Source organism: Xiphophorus couchianus, chromosome 11, assembly GCF_001444195.1.
Source record: "Xiphophorus couchianus chromosome 11, X_couchianus-1.0, whole genome shotgun sequence".
NCBI lineage: Eukaryota > Metazoa > Chordata > Actinopteri > Cyprinodontiformes > Poeciliidae > Xiphophorus > Xiphophorus couchianus.
Window position 1 is genome coordinate 19,825,318 of NC_040238.1, and position 20,302 is coordinate 19,845,619.

General features: G+C 38.9%; 2 protein-coding genes across 2 annotated transcripts; one reads left to right on the forward strand and one right to left on the reverse strand.

Annotated features, from left to right (window-relative positions):
* Positions 1-10,174, reverse strand: rnf121 (ring finger protein 121). The gene is made up of 9 exons (XM_028031093.1): positions 10,011-10,174; positions 8,080-8,117; positions 7,611-7,752; positions 7,107-7,261; positions 6,858-6,965; positions 3,733-3,853; positions 3,520-3,653; positions 1,457-1,558; positions 1-376 (listed from the first exon to the last, which is right to left on the reverse strand). The coding sequence occupies exons 1-9, from the start codon at positions 10,086-10,088 to the stop codon at positions 256-258; spliced, it is 999 nt and encodes a 332-aa protein (XP_027886894.1). The 5' UTR covers positions 10,089-10,174; the 3' UTR covers positions 1-255.
* Positions 10,175-12,400: 2,226 nt separating this feature from the next.
* LOC114152927 (ribonucleoside-diphosphate reductase large subunit-like) lies at positions 12,401-19,588 on the forward strand. The gene is made up of 19 exons (XM_028031091.1): positions 12,401-12,569; positions 13,245-13,333; positions 13,415-13,592; positions 13,947-14,047; positions 14,150-14,209; positions 14,283-14,322; positions 14,428-14,590; positions 15,107-15,248; positions 15,345-15,428; positions 15,535-15,696; positions 15,780-15,859; positions 15,951-16,152; positions 16,268-16,417; positions 17,148-17,369; positions 17,463-17,539; positions 17,639-17,774; positions 18,657-18,752; positions 18,838-19,026; positions 19,111-19,588. Exons 1-19 carry the CDS (start codon positions 12,551-12,553, stop codon positions 19,300-19,302), a joined length of 2,382 nt encoding a protein of 793 aa, XP_027886892.1. The 5' UTR covers positions 12,401-12,550; the 3' UTR covers positions 19,303-19,588.
* The last annotated feature ends 714 nt before the right edge of the window (positions 19,589-20,302 follow it).

Genomic DNA, 20,302 nt, shown 5'->3' on the forward strand with positions numbered 1-20,302 from the left:
CACCTTTTTCAAACCAATTTACTAGTTCAACCAAATAAGAAATCACATGGGTGTGAAACAAATCCCAGGAAATTAACAGACCTCCAGAGAGAGAACACTAATAAAATTCAAATAAACCGTAAATACAGATATGCGCCTATAAATATTTACAAAAAGTAGAGACACTTTTGTTGGTGTTTTAGTTTAATGTTAGGCCCACAGTCTTTTTGGAGCCAGTGCATATCTTCTCAGTCCATTGAGGTCTTTAGTCCGGGATCACTCCAGACCCAGGACGTAGTTGATACCTTGGACAAACCCGATGATGACGGGTTGCCAGGCTACCAGGTATCGAAGCCAGTCTAAAAGTTGTCCATACATGACATGTGGCCTCTCCCAGCTGAAGAAAACAGTGAAGGAGAACAACTCTAAATAATCAGAAGAAATATAACCTCAACAACAGAGAATCAGGAACTCAATTAGAATATCAATGAAACTCAACCTAATGTAAGACACTAACCATATAAAAAAATAAACAAATTGATACATTTCAAGTTTATTTTTTGCTAATTTTGATGATTATGGCTTCTAGCAAATGAAAACCCTAAATTCAGCTGCTTACAGAACTACACAATAACCAGGTTAATAAAAATCTACTCTTTAAACAGCATGCTGAAAACCTATATGCATGTACAGTGCAGCATATGCACTGAATACTTGGGTTAGGCCTCTTTTAAAATGACTTATTGCGTCAGTGCAGCATGATATGGACGAGCCTGTCATTCTGCAAAAAGTCATGTCACTAAAGACCCGCAGGTGCACAGTCCAGTAATTGTGTGGCGGCTCTTGATGCACAAACCACACCTAGTGAACATTCACGCGTATGCCCGCTTCATGTACATTTCCACCTTCCAACCCATTTCTTCCTTCCACTCAACTTTCAACTGATATCCTTGGATACAGCACTCCCTACTGTTTTGTGGGTCATGCCCCTTGTGGAGGGCGTCTCAGCAGACTGGATGGGACACAACACTTTTACGTTAATAATATTTCTGTTTGGCCTTATGTAAAATACTAAATTTTTTGGGATTCTGTTCACAATCCTCTAACTTAAAATAAACACTTAAGATATATAATAAATCGGTTTTCTTTCCCTGAACTGAAGTGCTAAAGGTAAACTTTTTAGTGATCGTCTAATTTAGTAGAATCCCATTTCTGTTTTGGGGAACTGCTGTCACATGCGTCTAATGTGTCTTTAACTGATCCATGAAAAGGAACAATAACTTGATATGCAAGCTATAAATTTCTAGTACGTTAATTAGCGTCTAGTCACTTTGTTCCACTCAATTTAAACTTCTAACAAGTTTATCATTTAGCTTGACTTCTTATAATACTTAACAGGAAGATTTAACATTCAGCACAAAAAGTATTTCATAAAGTTCTGTTTTAAAATCTTCTACGGCTGGAACAAGAAGGATACGGATTGCTGAACATCCTCTTCAGATCCACCTTCTCTTTGCAGTACGGACACATCTGCTTCTTCCCCACGATGCACCAGCCTCTTATGCAGAACTCATGGAAACTGGACAAGGAGTTAAGGCTTCATCACCAGCTTGAACATTAGAAAGTGTGGATATGAACGTTTCACAGCCTCAACAACAGAACAGTGGCAGTGAAAACGCTGATTGCAAACAGGTGATTCATATCCCACCAGATTGGATAATTCCAGATGTTCATGGGGAAAAAATGGACATGAAAACATAAAACAGCCCATATTTGGAGGCTGACAGGTCAAAGGAACAAACATACCACTAGGTGGCAGTGATGGGGAATATTCTCAGAATTCAACCGGGTTATATTTCTGTTAAAAAACCCTTAAAAACATGCAATTTTAAATATATAAAATGTAGCAGGCAAGTGAATATGATTTGTATACTGTTGACTATATCCCTTCTTTCACACATGGCAGGAGTTTGGTTGTTAGTTTAGTTTAGGACTTGTATAAAAATGCTACTTCTATCTAAAACACCAATGCCATGTTTGGAATGGATTGTAGCAAAACATTAAAGATTTGTAATGGATATTCTGTGCAAAATATTTTACTCAGAGAAGTAAATTCTTTAAATTACATTCCATTACATTAATGTCCATATGTAAATTGCTTTCTCTTGATTATTCACCAATATTTTGTCTTGTACATCCGATAATCTCTCTGTTGTTTTCCTAATCATAATTTAACTGCAATAATAATAATTTAGTAAGCTGGTTTATGGCTTGAATTATTTTCACTGTTGTTGTGCATTTCTGCTCATAACATCACGTAGCTGCAAATCAAGTTTGTTTATAAATCTTTTAAATTTCTGTTGAGCCCATTCTCCTCTGGTACTCCTAAATAACGTTCTGCTCTCAACCAGAGCAGGTAGCTCTGGTTAAAGCTTCCTGCTGGGAAGCTTTAACCAGCTGGGAAGCCCTAACCCAGTCCCAGCTTCCCAGCAGAGACTGGGAAGCTGGGACTGGGAAGCTGGTTAGAGTTGATGGGAAGATAAATGGAGCAAAATACGGGGAAATTCCTCTTTAGACAGGACAATGGCCCTAAAAACTCAGCCATAATAATGGCTTAGTCAAAGTCAACAATATGCAACTTAGAATCTGAGTTTCGATAAGGTCTGTTTGCAGAATTTGCAAACAATGGACAAGAATTTCTCTCAGAGTGCAAAACTTATACAGACAATGCAGCTGTAATTCCAATAAGATAAATTAGTGGTAGATTATGAAAACCATATATCTTATTAGACCCTACTTTGTGTTGCTCTAATTTATAAGAAGGAACAGCAAACATTTTAAAATAAAGAAATAAATGAAGGTTTTAGAATATTGTCAAGTTTTTCATGAAATAATTACATTGAATTTCCACAATAATGTGTCTCTAAAGATAACAGCAATGTTTTTTAGATCCATTTGTCTTGTCATTTTGTTGGAAACAATGTGCTTTTTTAAGCATTTACACACAAATCCCATATAAAAAATTGCATCCATCCTCTTTTTGCAAACGTTTTCCCCCTATATTAAAAGCTAAAAATAGAAATAAAATGGCAGTTATTTAAAAACAACAGATTTTCTCAGCAGATATTTAAGTTGTGTTTAAGAGCCCGTGTAACATTTGCACACCTAAATGAAATTTTAGCTGGAAAAATAACACTCTAGAATGTTAAGGTTGCAGACCACTGCTGTGGACGCTAACATGAAAAAAACATGTTAGTGCCAGGTTTTAAAACACAGAGTTTGAAAAAGGCAGAAATCGTGCGGTTTACAACGTTCGGCAAATTCCAATCAGCACTGAGGAAGTAGCATGGGGTATTTTTAAACCAACAGACATAACATTCTGGGATAAAGGTCAAGCTAATTCCTCTTTACATTGTGAGAGATTGCATGTTCTGGTTTCTAAAACAAATCCTGAAAACAACCCATGATGCACCAAAACTTCTCTTTTCACTGATAAGATCAAATTAAAAAGCACGTCTGTATCAGTGACAGGCAGGATACACGTGATTGCAGGATAATCTGTAGGTGTTCTCGATTATCCCTTCCTCACTGACATCTACGAGAATGGGCTGACCGCACACGGCACAGATGTTGTCCGAGAGGTGCTTGGTTGGCATCCCTGATGCACTGTAATACTGAAATGAAAAGCACAAATGGTTCAAGTAACATTTAGAGTCAGTCACTACCTCTAAAATATGCAATGTAGCTACTTACTCCAACGGTTGAGGCCATGAAGTCTGCACACATCTCAGCAAAGTCTCTACCAAGGACTCCATAGTACAGCCCATAGAACAGCAGCGAAACGCCAAAATCCATAGCATCCTCTGGTTTTATCCTGCAATTATAATCAGAGTGATAAACAAGAGCTACAATAGACCAATAAAGAAAAGTGAACTAATAAAAAGACTTAACACTGCACCTAAATGATCAATTCTCACTATTTTACAAACTTTGCTTTTAATTATTTAGGATGCTTAATCATTTCAAATAGAAAGCCTTTATCTATCTTATAGATAAGATAGATAGATCTTATAAATAAGATAGATAAAGATTAGATATAAATATCTAATCTTATAAATAAGATTTACCGTATTTTCCGCACTATAAGGCGCACCTAAAAACCTTCAATTTTCTCAAAAGCCGAGAGTGAACCATATAATCCGGTGTGCCTTATATATGGACCAATATTGAGCCACAACAGGTCTCGCAACTACAGTAAGTAGCCGCCGACTTCATTTTCCCCCGTAGAAGAAGAAACGGGGGAAAGCAGACGCCGACTTCATTTTCCCCCGTAGAAGAAGAAACGGAGGAAAGCAGCCGCTGACTTCATTTTCCCCCGTAGAAGAAGAAACGGGGGAAAGCAGCCACCGATGCAGCCAGCGGTGCACGCTGGGTTTTGTGTAAAGACCCCAAAATGGCTCCTATTAAGAGACACGCTTACAACGCAGAGTTTAAGCTCAAGGCGATCAGTCACGCAGTAGAACACGGGAATAGAGCAGCAGCGAGAGCATTTAACATGAACGAATCAATGGTGCGGAAGTGGAGGAAGCAACAGCTGTTCATTTTGGGAATGAACGGAGTTTTCAGAACGCTGGTTTGTAATCTATTAATAAAGTTTGACTGACCTATATGACTATTTTGTTGACATTCCCTTTAGCGCAGTTTAATCTAATGGATGCATAACGTAACCCCAGCCTCTACTGTAGAGTCTATTCTATGCGCCTTATAATGCGGTGCGCCTTATATATGAAAAAAAGTTTTAAAATAGGCCAATCATTGAAGGAGCGCCTTATAATGTGGTGCGCCTAATAGTGCGGAAAATACGGTACTTTAGAATCAATAAATCTTATAATAGCTGTAACCATGTTTTAAATACATCTAAACAAAACAACTGCTTAATCTTTAAACTATGAAACTGAAAACAATAGCAATCATCTCCTTGGCAACCATCTCCATGAAGAAAAAAGAGGAAGACAGACATTTTTTTTTCGTACAGATCATATGTCTCACTTGTCATGAAAGCTTAATCTCTTTACATAATGTTTACATTAACCTTTGCAATTTTAGGAACAGATTGATTCTTATAGGCTACATTTTTCTGGACCGAGTCATTTCACTTTTTATCCAAAGAAATCTAGTTAAATGATTTCCAGTCGGGTTGGTTGTGGTTCATTTCAATACAGTTTATGCATATATAACGATGACGGGGCACTTTCCAAGATAAAAATCTAATTTGAGTACAGAAATTAAAAATTGATTCAAATTCAAATACATACAGCACATCCAGAAAGTGTTCACATTGCTTCACTTTTCCCATATTTTCTACAGCCTTATCCATAATTGTTTTAAAGTGTATATTTACCCTTAAAATTGCTCCAAATACCCAAATATGACAATGTGAATTGTTTTGTTTTTTTTAGTTCAGCTGAGAAATGTAGAAAAAAACAAAAACAAAGGACTGGATGCACAGTTTACTCCAATTCAATCCTAGTTCTAAAGTAATCCAGTCAAGTTCAGTTAAAATCCACATTAGTAAAAATATAGAGTCTAAATACTTGGGAAATATTATTGAGCACTGTCATTACAAAACCAGACAAATTAGCAAATGGAACAGTAATTACATAAACAGGATTATTAGCCTTTGCCCTTTAACGTGTTCTGACACATAAGTCAGATGCAACAATGGGGAAATGAAATAGTCCTGTGTCAGAGAGCTTGGTCACAAGAAAAGAAGCTACCGATATATTTGGCGTTTGCTAAAAAAATCCCTACAAGTGAGAGGGTTAGCTACAACAGCTTCCATTTATAATCTCATGCCACCACTAAACCTCAACCACAGAGACCTTTTGGTTGCTAACTCAAATAAAGTGACTCAGAAAATTGGAATATTACATACGACCAATAAAGAAACTGAATATTAATACCCGATACCAGCATCAAGTACTCGTAGCCAATACTCCAAACAGATTCCACAGTTCTGCTGGATTTTCCTCCTGTGCTGTGCAACTCATAGACTAAACTAAATAAATTTATTTTCAGAAGTTATTGTGTGGTATCAGTACTTGGTATCAGTGAGTACCTAAACTGAAGCACTTCTACTCAGTCTAGAACAAAAACATATCGGGACACCCCTACAGAAATGATATGAATGCTTTCTCTGGTAAAACTGTTGAATAAGAAATGATAGAAAAGGTGAACGAGCAGGTGGTAGATCGGTTCACTGTGTGATATCAAGTTCACTTTTGGAGCCGTGTACCACTTCATGGTTCCCTCTGCACTTGGGACTTGCTCATAGTGGCTGTGCTTGATTGGCAAGGAAACATATCTGACCAAATCCCCATAGAGAACACCAAACCCATCAACACTATTAAAGAAAGCTGGGCTTCCTTAAAATCACAGATTGGCGATATTCATGTCACCTTACATTAACTCAGAAATTCTTGCTAAGCAGCCAAGATTCCTTACTTAATGTCAATCTTGTACAGTACATGAAGAAAATTCAAAAGATTAGCATTTCTGCAGTAATTTTTGTCATGCTTAAAATTTTCTATATATTACAAGTTTAAGTTTTGTTACTTAAACTACTAAAATAAAAAGCTTTTTGATAGCCTTCTAGTGTTTTTAGGTGAAGCGGTAGATGGATACTTAAAGTAGTTGTTACACATAATTTGAAAACAGCACCATCTGGCGGTGAGAAAGTGCAACACATCATGGAGCGCTAAAAGCTAAAACAATTGGTTGAGTTGTGCACCTTTCAAAAACACACTACACATCACCCACTGAAAAAATGTACAATATTTTTTAAAAATTAGAAAATAATTTTGTGCAATTATACATACCTGAATATAAGGTTTATACCAAAAAGTGTAAACATGACCACGCTGTAGCCAAATATTCCTATGGCATAGCTGATCTTGTACAGGAGGAGGAACCACTTGTACACCAACCTACAAATACAATCAGACAGTAAATGTGTTTAACTTGAGACTGTTTTATAATTATTGCAGCACTAATTTGTCATTTCTCTTTTTTATGTGGATATTTGTCTATGTCTGAAGTTTTTATGCACATCTAAAAATGAGGTTCACCTCGGTGTGGTGCAGGCCAGTGGCTTGCGAGTGGCACGAAAGGAGATGTACGCTGTGATGACGGAGAAGACGAACCACGTGGACAGAAACCTCCACCAGTGGAGTTTTGTAGTGAAGTAGAGCGGAACTACCCACATCTGAAACAGTGTCACCAGCTACGAGACAAGAAATGTGCAGAATCAATAGTGAATTTGAGCAAAATAAAAAAACTAAGTGGTCAATGCTATCAGAGATGAGGGAAACTGAAAAACAAGAATGAAAATATCAGCTTTTATTTCTCTGTATTTAGCAAACGACACTGCAGCAATGTGCTGCCACAGATATAATCTAAATGTAAAGATGCATGTTCCTCAACACTGGAGATTTCACAAAAGTACTTGTCACGCCGATGCAGACACACATACCTCTTGTCCCACTTGAACAGATTTTGAGACTCAGTATGCAAACCTTTACATGATGATATTTCCAAATTCACACTCAGAGCTTGTGTCTTTTGTGCCTTACGTTGTACGACTTTGGGTGTCTCTGTTTCCACTGCACGAGTACCAGCTGGGCGACGACCAGGGTGACGATGAGGATCAGCACCATTTCTGCGTGCATGGCCTCATGACCTTTGTGTTTGGCATGCATTTTTGCGTGCTCCACTCTGTCGATAGAAATGTAAATGAGCAATGTAGGTTAACAAGCAACCGCATGATCGGAAGATTTACACCAAAACAGGATATGTGCTCATGCTGGCACATGTGCTGATAGAAATACTGCAAATGGTGTCATCTTTAAAAACAAGAGTAAAATGTTGTGTATTTTGACCTTGGTAAGATTAGATTATGTTTCAGATAAATGCATTGAAGAAACAGATATTGATTTATTACTGATGTATTATGCAAAAAACCTTGTGCATTATCAGCTGAAAACCTACTGACGTGCAACAATTAACTGTACAGATAAGTCTGAGTGTGATGCATACACTGACCTCCATTTCTCTTCTGGTGAAAGCTTGGACACATCAAACTGTAAAAAGGCAGAGAAAAGGATAGAAAGTTAAAAAGGGAATAAAATTGCAAAGCGGTTGTTTGTAAATGACTGGCAATTTTGTAATTCCTTCATTCTGTGTAAGATCCCAAAACTGCAACACATTTCTTTTGGTCATTTGTGTTGTATTGCAAAAACCAAAAATTGGAATCAGTCATAATTTTCTTTTTTAAAAAGCCTAATCTCTGTATCACTTGATGTTAGTTTTATTTTATTTAAAGAGGTGAGACAACTGACAACTAGTTCTCGTTTAAAACTAGACCTGTATTTTTAAAAAACCTTTTCTAGTTGCGGTTATCACTATGCAACAATCAATTTTATTTTAATCATGAATTCTGGTGGGTAAATTAATGATAAAATTTTATTTTTGTAATTTAAAGACTCTTTGATGCTCAAATGGAAATTCAAATTGCTGATTCCCATCGAGGTACACGTAGTACTTTTTATGGAATAAAAATACCAAAACAAAGTAAATAAAAAGCACTGGTCGAGTAAAAGCCAAATTGGTGAGCCTCTGACAGGTAAAGCAAATAAAGCATTCTGGAATAACATTGTTCACTGCACCCAACAGCTGCTGTCCCTCCCACGTTGTTGAGCTTGTTTAGCAACCTGAAATTAATTTAGAGACTGGTACGAATCACTGACATACACCTGTCTCCTTATAATTACCTGGAACAACAGAGAAATATTAATCGTCATTCTAAGCAGGAGTCCAAGTGAAGGTTCAGATGTACTATCTCAAAAAATTAAGAATATAGCGTAAAAGTTAAATATTTCTTGCCAGTCATCTCAGAAAGTGAAATGCAATTTTATAGAAATTCATTACACATGGAGCAAAATATTTCAAACTTTATTTTTATTTTTTATAAATAATTTTAATGATTATGGTCTACAGGTTAACCCCCCCACCCCAATATTCAGTGTCTTAGAAAATTAGAATATCATATTAGACCAATCAAAAACTGATGTTTTAAGCACAAATGCCAACCTTCTGAAAAGTATGTACATTTTTATGCACTCAATACTTAGTTGGGAATCCTCGTGCATGAATTACTGCATCAATGCAGCTTATAGAGGCGATCACCCTGTAGCACAGCATGTAAGTGAGATGTACTACTAGTATGTAATAATTTGTATTAATTTCTGTGCAGTAATACTGAATAAGGCAATCATTCTTAATTGAACGTGATCAGTTTAGCGCAATCTTGGATCCTATTTGTTATTATACTGTTATTTCACTGTCCTCAATGTGATGAAGGATAACCAGGCCAAAGGTTATCCTTTGGCCTGATCAACATCTGAATTTTAGGAGTATTTCAAAATTATTTCTATTCATATACACAAAGTTGAAACAATAACACAACCTAACACACTGACACGCAGTCTCATCATTGCACCTTTCAAAAAGCTGAGTTTAATTCAAACACTGAAATATCTCAGGAAGTGCTAAAGTTACTTCCACTGAAATTACCTGACCTTTGAGCCCCACCAGCCACATCATCTTATACTAAAGATTGCTTTAAAATGTCACTCACAGCTTAGCAAAATTATAAAGGAGGAAAAAAATTATAGTCGAGAGAGAAAGGGAAGCACACAAGTAGCTTTGATTGAGTAGTAGCAGGTGATGCTCATGGTCTTAGCAAGGCTGTAATTTTATTTTTGTTTTTGTTTGCATTTGACGTCCTGGTTCCACAAGTTTAGCTGTTAGTTCACTTGACAACCTCCTTCCTCCCAGACACTCTGCCTGGTCATGGTTGTTAAGTTAATCGTGGTAGTTAGTAGTTAGCTAAATCTGGGAGCAGGAGCTAACTCAGAAGCTAGCTCCTTTCACAGACTAACCTAAGGCTTCCTGTTTATTCTCATTAGTCTAACCTGGTTCGGTTCATTATGCTGCTCCAACCCGTGGTCGTGCTCCACACCGTCAACCTCCACCTCAAACACGCCAGCCATCTTCAGAGAGCTTCTTTAATGTTCCGGGGCCATTAGCATTAGCGGAGCAGCTTAGGAGAGTCACTTCCTGTTTCAAACACCTTCAAAATAAAGTTCCAAATTAAATGTAGGTCAATTTGTAAAGTCCAACGTTATCATGTCCCCCCCACCCCTCAAGAAAAAAAACATCCATCCATCCATCCATCCATCCATCTTCTTCCGCTTATCCGAGGTCGGGTCGCGGGGGTACCAGCTTCAGAAGGGAGGCCCAGACTTCCCTCTCCCCAGCCACTTCTTCCAGCTCCTCCGGGGGAATCCCGAGGCGTTCCCAGGCCAGCCGAGAGACATAGTCCCTCCAGCGTGTCCTGGGTCTTCCCCGGGGCCTCCTCCCGGTGGGACGTGCCCGGAACACCTCACCAGGGAGGCGTCCAGGAGGCATCCTGACCAGATGCCCAAGCCACCTCAACTGGCTCCTCTCGATGTGAAGGAGCAGCGGCTCTACTCTGAGTCCCTCCCGGATGACTGAGCTTCTCACCCTATCTCTAAGGGAGAGCCCAGCCACCCTACGGAGAAAACCCATTTCGGCCGCTTGTATCCGCGATCTCGTTCTTTCGGTCATGACCCAAAGCTCATGACCATAGATGAGGGTGGGAACGTAGATCGACCGGTAAATCGAGAGCTTCGCTTTTTGGCTCAGCTCTCTCTTCACCACGACGGACCGGTACAGCGCCCGCTTGACAGCAGACGCTGCGCCAATCCGCCTGTCGATCTCCCGCTCCCTTCTTCCCCCATTCGTGAACAAGATCCCGAGATACTTAAACTCCTCCACTTGGGGCAGGACACCCCCCCTGACCCGGAAAAGGCACTCTACCCTTTTCCGGCTCAAGACCATGGCCTCGGATTTGGAGGCACTGATCCCCATCCCGGCCGCTTCACACTCGGCTGCGAACCGATCCAGCGAGAGCTGCAGATCACGATCTGATGAAGCCAAAAGGACCACATCGTCTGCGAAAAGCAGAGATGAGATCCTGAGGCCACCAAATCGGATCCCCTCAACACCTTGGCTGCGCCTAGAAATTCTGTCCATGAAAGTGATGAACAGAATCGGTGACAAAGGGCAGCCCTGGCGGAGTCCAACTCTCACCGGAAACGAGCCCGACTTACTGCCGGCAATGCGGACCAGACTCTGACACCGGTCATACAGGGACCTGACAGCCCGTATCAAAGGGCCCGGTTCCCCATACTCCCGGAGAACCCCCCACAGGGCTCCCCGAGGGACACGGTCGAACGCCTTCTCCAAGTCCACAAAACACATGTAGACTGGTTGGGCGAACTCCCATGCACCCTCCAGGACCCTGCTGAAAAAAAACATAATAGCTAATATTTAGAATGTTTTAAATGGGTTAGAATACAGTAAATCAGATGTGCTTAGCTTATAAAATTGTAAAATATTCTGCTTGCTTGACTCTTCAAGCATAATACTATTCTCTCTTTCAAAGCTGTTATATTTCATGAAGAAAGAAAAATGTTTACGACTCTATCAACAGTACACACAGCAAACTGTGTGTACTGTTTGCTGTGTGTACAAGCAAACACACAAACAAACAGATCGTTGTTGGGGTTATTATCACCAAAAACTGTGTGGATTTGTTGCACCCATTGCATAAAACTTTATATTCCTCGTGGTTCTATTTTCAAACAGAAATATCCATTGTGAATTTATTTTTCTTATTAATAATAACTTAGGCTTTACATTCTTGCACAGTAAATATTAATTATTGTTAGCTTTATGCACTTTTTCCTTAAACTGAACTGTAAAAGTGAAGAGAAACTCCGGGAACTTGTTTTAAAAGCTAAAATTATAGAACCAGAATTAAAAATAGCCTGAATTTCTAATATGAAAATGAAACTGTTCAAAATTAGCACGATATCAGTGGTATATTTACTAAATAATGTTAGATTTGACTGTCACAGAAAACGCAACACAATTATATAACTTTATTATACTTACCTGTAAACAAAAGGTGTTAATTTAAAACTAAAAAATGATCAAGCATTAATATAAAAAGGGGAGGGCTTTTCATAAAACCCGAACAGATCGTTGTTCGGGTTATTATCACCAAACTGCAAAGAAACAACCATAGCCATATAATGTGTTTATAACAACCGTCTGCTATAATAACATTATACATATGACATCCCGCCAGACTATTCAGAGCAGGATGTTAATGGGCTGCGCTCTGCTTGTGATTGGGTTAGAATCTCCCCAAATCAGCGCTGATTGGCTGGAAACACCAGCACTGTCCGCAGCGACAGCCTTTCAGCCGCGTTTGACTTGTTGGCGCTCTTAGTTTGAGATTCAATGTTGCAGAGGATAATAAGCTGCAACAATCGTTTAATAGTTTTATTCTCTTTCTGTCTCCGACCGAGAAGAAAGTACTAAAACCTTCATTTTAGGAATAAAGAGCTGATCTTCCGTCAACATGCACGTGATTAAACGAGGTATTGTAATCAACGTTTTTCTCCTTGTCAGAAAACATGAAGTTATTGTTCTGCAAACTTTGTCCAACCTCTCAGAGGCAGTATGCGTGTTTTATTTTACAGTATAATATCATATCATAGACGTTGTGGCGTGTTTTAGTTTCTTTGTGTGCAGTTTCAGTTTCCGCCGAAACAGAACAAAGAATCCAGTTATGAAACAACAGAGTTGACGATTTCTATCTATGTTCTAAGATTTTCCCCTTTTAAAAAAAGAATATATATGTACATATATTCTGCATTCAAAATATGTTTTTTGCTCAAACAAACGCATCTGAACCGAAACTTAATGAACAAATGGGCCTTGTTTAGTTGTTTATTTTGTCTATTCACTTTGATTTTGATGCAAAATCGATTCACAATTTATTTAAATAAATTAATTTATTTTGTATAAATGTCAAAATAAGCTTTTACTGTTGCGTTGGCGCGCTCCTATCTTGGCGCTGCAAAACATAATGTTCAGTGTGCGCTTCCTGATCATCTGGATCAGGAAGCTATTTGTTGTTATGTTGTTTGAGTGGCGTCAAACAACAAATAAAACATTCAATGACATTTAATATCATTAAACCGCTCTAGTGATTTATTTCAGTGCCTGGTTTAATAATAATAAAAAAAAAATTATTAACATTTTTCTTATAGATGGGCGCCAGGAGGCAGTTAGTTTTGATAAAATCACATCCCGCATTCAGAAACTCTGCTATGGGCTCAACAGCGACTTTGTGGACCCTGTAAGTTCAAACAACAAAAATTATAATCAAACAGGAATGTACACTTTATTCTGTCATAACCTTGCCTCTCTATTTACACAGACCCAGATTACAATGAAGGTGATACAGGGTCTGTACAGTGGGGTCACCACTGTGGAGCTGGACACTCTGGCTGCAGAGACTGCTGCCACTCTCACCACCAAACATCCCGACTACGCAATTCTGGCTGCTCGGATCGCTGTGTCCAACCTGCACCGAGAGACCAAGAAAGTTTTCAGTGGTATGTTTGCTGTTGATTGTTTCATAATAAGTGCAAGTGGCTCTGAAAAGTATTAACACACCCTAAAGATTTGCACATTTTGTCAAATTACACCCACAAATTTCCATGTATTTTGCTAAGATTTAATATGGCAGATCAATACAAAATAGTGCATAATGGTAAAGAGGAAAGAAGAGCAACTTATTTCTTTAATAAGTTACATAATTAGTAACCAGAGCCCACTTGATACTTTTTGCATCCACATGAGTATCGCAGTCTATGCAGCTTCATAATGACATCCATTGCTTCCTGTAAGTTACTTGCCTCTGCCACGACTCAACGTTAAAATCAACAACCTGTCTGCTTCTCACACAGACGTGATGGAAGACCTGTACAACTATGTCAACCCCTTAAACAAACGTCACTCCCCTATGATCTCCAAGGAGACACTGGACATTGTCCTCGAAAACAAGGACGTAAGTAAACATGAGGGAAATAACATATGCTTGTGCTTTTGGTTTTCAAATTGAACTAATTATGTTTCGCCGGTATTAACATGGCAATCTCGACTCTTGCAGCTCCTCAACTCAGCCATCATTTACGACAGAGACTTTTCTTACAACTTCTTTGGTTTTAAGGTAAGACTTTGTTTTTGGTATAACATTTTAACAATTAGCAAGCACATTGACAGATTTTATTTTGTTTTTATAGACTCTTGAGCGATCATATTTGCTGAAGATCAACGGCAAAGGTATGTTTCCTTATTTATTAAGAATTTACTTTCATGACTGTAAATGTCCCCATCATATTATTTAGCATTTTAAGACCCTAAATTATTGCCCACCGCTTTCCATAGTTGCTGAGAGACCCCAGCACATGCTGATGAGAGTGGCAGTCGGGATTCATAAAGGAGACATTGAGGCAGCTGTTGAAACATACAACCTGCTTTCAGAGAAGTGGTTCACTCATGCCTCTCCTACCCTGTTCAACGCTGGCACCACCAGGCCTCAGCTGTCCAGGTAAATAAGGTGAACACTGTACACTTCCTGTGAGAAATTAAAATTCTCTCGTCATGGGAAGGAATGACTCAAGTTAATGATGCCTATGAATCATTTTTTGGACAGTTGAGCAAGAATTGACTTTAATGAATTGGGTGGAGACGTTTTAATCGATTGAGGGGTCAGATATTCATCCATAAGTTTATTGATGGCTTTAAAAAGTCAATAGTTTACTAAGGGATGTTACGCAAACATTAATAGTGTGTATGTTGGTGTAATTCTAGACCAGTAAGAAAAAAAAAAAAGTGAATTATTTCAAACTTGTTTGCTAGGCTCCCATTTTTGAAATTCATTGGAGCTATTTTTTGTCTCGTCAGTCCTTTATGGAAAGGAAAAACTCAAACGCAACATTAAAAGTCTAAAATTAATAGGACTTTCAGGACTATTCCTGACAAGTGTATTGTGCTCAGAGAAAGCATAACCTAAACTTTGAAGTTCATCTTTTTTGTAATTCAACCTCTTGGATGACTTTTGCAGTTGTTTCCTGCTAGCTATGAGTGAAGACAGCATCAACGGTATTTACGACACACTGAAGCAGTGCGCGCTCATTTCCAAATCAGCAGGAGGCATCGGCCTGGCGGTCAGCTGTATCAGAGCAACGGGCAGCTACATTGCTGGTGTAAGCCACATAAATGCAGCAAAGACTAAAACCAAATAAACTGGTTTATATGTTCTTTTGAACAACCAGATGTAATGTATATGTTATGTTTTTCAGACTAATGGCACTTCTAACGGGCTGGTTCCCATGCTGCGAGTGTACAACAACACAGCACGTTATGTGGACCAGGGCGGCAACAAGGTGAGAATTCGTGCCAAAGACGTTGAAGGAGTCTAACAGTGACGCATAAAAAGGTAATTGAAGGGCTTCCTAAACCCTTAGCCACACTGGGCCATTGTGTTTATAGAGACCAGGGGCCTTCTCTGTGTACCTGGAGCCGTGGCATGCTGACGTGTTTGAGTTTTTGGAGCTGAAGAAGAACACGGGTAAAGAAGAGCAGAGAGCCAGAGACCTGTTCTTTGCCTTGTGGATTCCAGACCTCTTTATGAAGCGAGTGGAAAGCAATCAGGTGAATCCCGAGAGAAATTTCCTGTCAAGTAGATCTGGGGTGGATTTATCACTAACCTTGTGTCCATTCCTCTGTCCCCGTAGGACTGGTCTCTGATGTGTCCAAGCCAATGTCCTGGGTTGGATGAGTGCTGGGGAGAAGAGTTTGAGGAGCTCTACACTCGGTAAACACGACACGACAAACAGCTTTTTTTTTTCACCAAGCAGTGTGTTTTTCAGGGCTAACGCCTCCTTGTTGATCACATCCATTTCCAGTTACGAGAAGGAGGGCAGGGTAAAGCGTGTGGTGAAGGCTCAGCAGCTCTGGTACGCCATCATCGAGTCGCAGACAGAGACGGGTACGCCGTACATGCTCTACAAGGACGCCTGCAACAGGAAGACCAACCAGCAAAATCTGGGCACCATCAAGTCCAGCAATCTCTGCACAGAGATTGTTGAATACACAAGTAAAGATGAGGTGAATATGCTGACCCCTACAGGCTGAGATTGTTCCTACGTGGCACCATGACTAGCCTTCTGCAGTGAGCTGATGACAGGTATTTTCAATCAGCTCTGCTTTGTCTCTAACTCAGGTTGCAGTGTGTAACCTGGCTTCCATCGCCCTCAACATGTATGTCACCCCAGAAAGGAGCTTTGACTTTAACAAGCTTGCATCTGTAACCAAAGTGATTGTCAGGAACCTAAACAAGATCATCGATATCAACTACTACCCAGTGCCTGAGGTATGACTCCAGCGCTAATGCCTCCAGGGAAGCTGACCTCCCTGCAGCTGCAGTTCTAGTCAGATGTTTATGTAATCGAACATTATGATGATTAATAGATTAATCAGATCAGAAATTTGCATATTCTGCAGATATTTAATTTAACCCCTGAAGCTTATTTTACAAAAAATTTGAAATGCAGAAAAAATAAATAAGTAAATTCCTTTTTAAATAAAAAAAAGAACATTTTATTGTCTAAAATATAGCATTCCTTTAGTGCACGCATGATTATTTGTAGAAAAGGGCTCGTCTGCAGATAAAAAATACTTAATACTCAACTTAAAATCTATAAAGTTTAGGGATAATATGTAGATTTTTTTTTGTTAATCGATTAATAATTGGATTGCAGAAGGTGCTTAATTTGATTTTTTTTTTTTTTACTGAATTTGAACTAGGTGAAACTAAAACTACTACTTTAGGAGTTCTGGATTGACCATATTTACAGAAAAAGTTTTTTTATTATTATTTTAAATTCAAAATCCACATATTTATTTGTCCAATTACTGCTCTGAATATGTTCTTTCTGCAATTGGCTTCTTTTGAGTTTGTATGCTCTAACAATGAATCATCAAGTAAAGGAGCTGAAACAATTATTACAGTAATCGATTCATTAGCAATAAATGTACTTAAACCATTGCTTGAAACAGTGATTTTTTCTTTTAAACACCACCTCCTGCTTCCTGCATTACAGGCTGAAAAGTCCAACAAGCGTCACAGGCCTATTGGAGTCGGTGTGCAGGGTCTGGCTGACGCCTTTATCCTCATGCGCTACCCATTTGAAAGCCCAGAGGCCCAGTTACTCAACATTCACATCTTTGAAACCATCTACTACGCCGCCCTGGAGGCCAGTTGTGAGCTGGCAGCAGAATTTGGCCCGTATGAAACCTACTCTGGCTCTCCTGTCAGCAAGGGAGTGAGTAGTCTTCACACACCCATCTGGAGAAACATCTCTCTAATCTGCAGATTAGAGCTTAAATTATGTGCTCATCATGCTGTTCTGCCTTAGACCCTTCAGTATGACATGTGGAAAAAAACCCCAACAGACCTGTGGGACTGGAAGGCACTGAAGGAGAAAATTGCCAAGTAAGTCTATGTGAAATCTTCACTTCCTCTTGTTTTAAACATCTGTTTTCCTGTAGCAGATCCTTTATTAACCCTACGCGTTAAATTGTTTCTCCTTAGGCACGGTGTGAGGAACAGTCTGCTTTTGGCCCCAATGCCCACAGCTTCCACTGCCCAGATCTTGGGTAACAATGAGTCCATTGAGGCATACACAAGCAACATCTACACTCGCAGGGTGCTCTCAGGAGAGTTTCAGGTCAGCGCAGAATGCATTTGCTGCTTTAAATCTCTAAAAAGAAGAAAAAAAAACAACAAAGAAACAAACATCAGGATTTAGTTTAGTCATGATCCAAATCTTGTTCACATAGTAGTGATTTGCAGACTGTGTACTAGTCCAGTGTACTAGTAATCAGTGTATTGAAATCTGTTCCATTTAGATACATAGTTTGAACTGTATTAAATGATTCACGTAAATACTGTTAAAATTAAATGGAATGTATCCCATTTCATTTATTTGCATTCAGTGATGCTCTGGATTCTGTAGAATCCAGTTTTCTTGGCAGTGACAAATATTTAGTCCAAACAGAAGTTTCTTAAGAGCCAAAGATCTGCATCTGGCACGACAAATCCAGCTACAGTCATAAAGAAACTTAAATCTTGCTCCTGTTGACTGGTGCTACTGCTAGGCTAATGCTAGCATGTGTATTAGCTGCTCTTGATAGTCTGCCTTGTGGTTGCACCTAAACATGTGGAGACAAAACCTATATTAAAAAAAAAGTTACTCTCTAGCTTTATAAACATAGATATTTGCTTTAAATGTCATAAAATTTAATTTTAAATGTTTCAACTGCTTTCTGTGTAACTACATGAAAAGTTTTCTGGGTTTCATTGAGGCAGTGCCATCTCTCTTTTACTGTAATTTGACAAAACAATGTGTGCTTGCAAGTTTTTATTGGTTGTAAAAATTGTAGACGTACGACTCACTGCACTGTGTAATGGATAAAATCAGATTAAGCCTACAACCGGAGTTGAATTTAGTCCTGGAAAGCATTTGCTGGGATTGGAAATGTGACTGATTTTTAAGACATCCATAAAGGAAGAAAAGATTGCCTTAAGATCTTTTAAATTTGTCGTATAGATTGTGAATCCCCACCTGCTGAAGGACCTCACTGAACGAGGACTGTGGAATGAGGATATGAAGAACCAGCTGATTGCTCACAACGGCTCCATCCAGGTGAAACAAAATAAAAAATCTGCAAGAAAATTAGTTTTATTTTTCAAGAAACAGATTTTATAACATGCTCTCGCTTCTTGCTTAGGACATCAAAGAGATCCCAGATGATCTGAAGCAGCTCTATAAAACAGTTTGGGAAATCTCCCAGAAAACTGTCCTCAAGATGGCAGCAGATCGTGGCACCTACATCGATCAGAGTCAGTCTCTGAATATTCACATTGCTGAGCCAAACTACGGCAAACTCAGCAGCATGCACTTTTATGGATGGAAGTTGGTACGTCTGGACCCAAAGGACAAATATCTAAACTCAGAGTATCAGCAGGAACTCCTAATAATCCCTGTCCTTTCTTGCCTGCAGGGCCTGAAAACCGGCATGTACTACCTCAGAACGAAGCCCGCTGCCAACCCGATTCAGTTCACCCTGAACAAGGAGAAACTGAAGGAGAGCCAGTCAACAAAGAGCCTGGAGGAGGAATCCAGAGAGCGCAACACAGCAGCCATGGTCTGCTCCTTAGCCAACAAAGATGAATGCCTGATGTGCGGCTCCTAAGACAAGGAACGAGTCTCTCCAGCTCCATCGCCATAATCATTGCCGATTTATATTTTTATAAAGTACTTGGGGGTTATTTAATGTTTACAAAAAAATGTTAAGTCATAAAAATGTATATTGTATTGAATTAATAGGATTTCATGAATTAATATTTTACTTAGAGTCATCAATGCAGTTTTATTTTTTATGAATTTCAGGTTGATCTTTGTTTTAAATGAAATCAGCCATCTGGCATTAAATGTTAAGGATGCTAATGAAGATATAAAAAAAAAAAATCCAAAGCTCACTGACCTACTGCACATTTTTTTACTGTCACATTTTACTACTGCAATAAAACATTTTTTTAGTTTTTTTTTTTAAATATAAATTTACAAGAGGGGTGGCATTAAATACGTAGGGTTTTATATTTTGAAAATTGTCAGCTTGTAAGTTTGGGTCATTTTTTTTTACTTCAGTTGCTTCATAGTCGGTTGCTTTGCTTTTATTTATCAAAATAGGGATAATTTTCTATTTGTACAACAATAAAAAAATTTTTATAAAAAGGAGTGGGTAATGTGTATGTTCTGTACTTTATGCATATTTTGTTCCATCTTTGTTCAGATTTTTTTAGCAGCTGCTCCACACCAGGATGCCTCCCGATCCAATAATTATAAAAAGACAAAGCCCTTTGTTAGAAACATTTTGAGTTGGTTTGAACCGACTAAACCGAGGCTGACATGAAACAAGTCGAATGGAAGCAGGACATGTTTCTTATCCAACAAAAATATAAGGTGATATCGCAAGTGTTTTTCCAGTGAAGGAGAATATAATGTGTCCTGGGACAAATGATGCAGCAGGTGAAACATTAATGACTTGGTGTGCTGGTTCATGCCCCAGAGGGGAAAACAGTGCTAAACAAGCAGGGACCTGCATCTCTCACACTGTTGCATAAACTACAGAAAAACTGCTTACTGAAAAGGAAGTGAAGGAACACATCTGTGAACCCAGTCATCTAATAAGT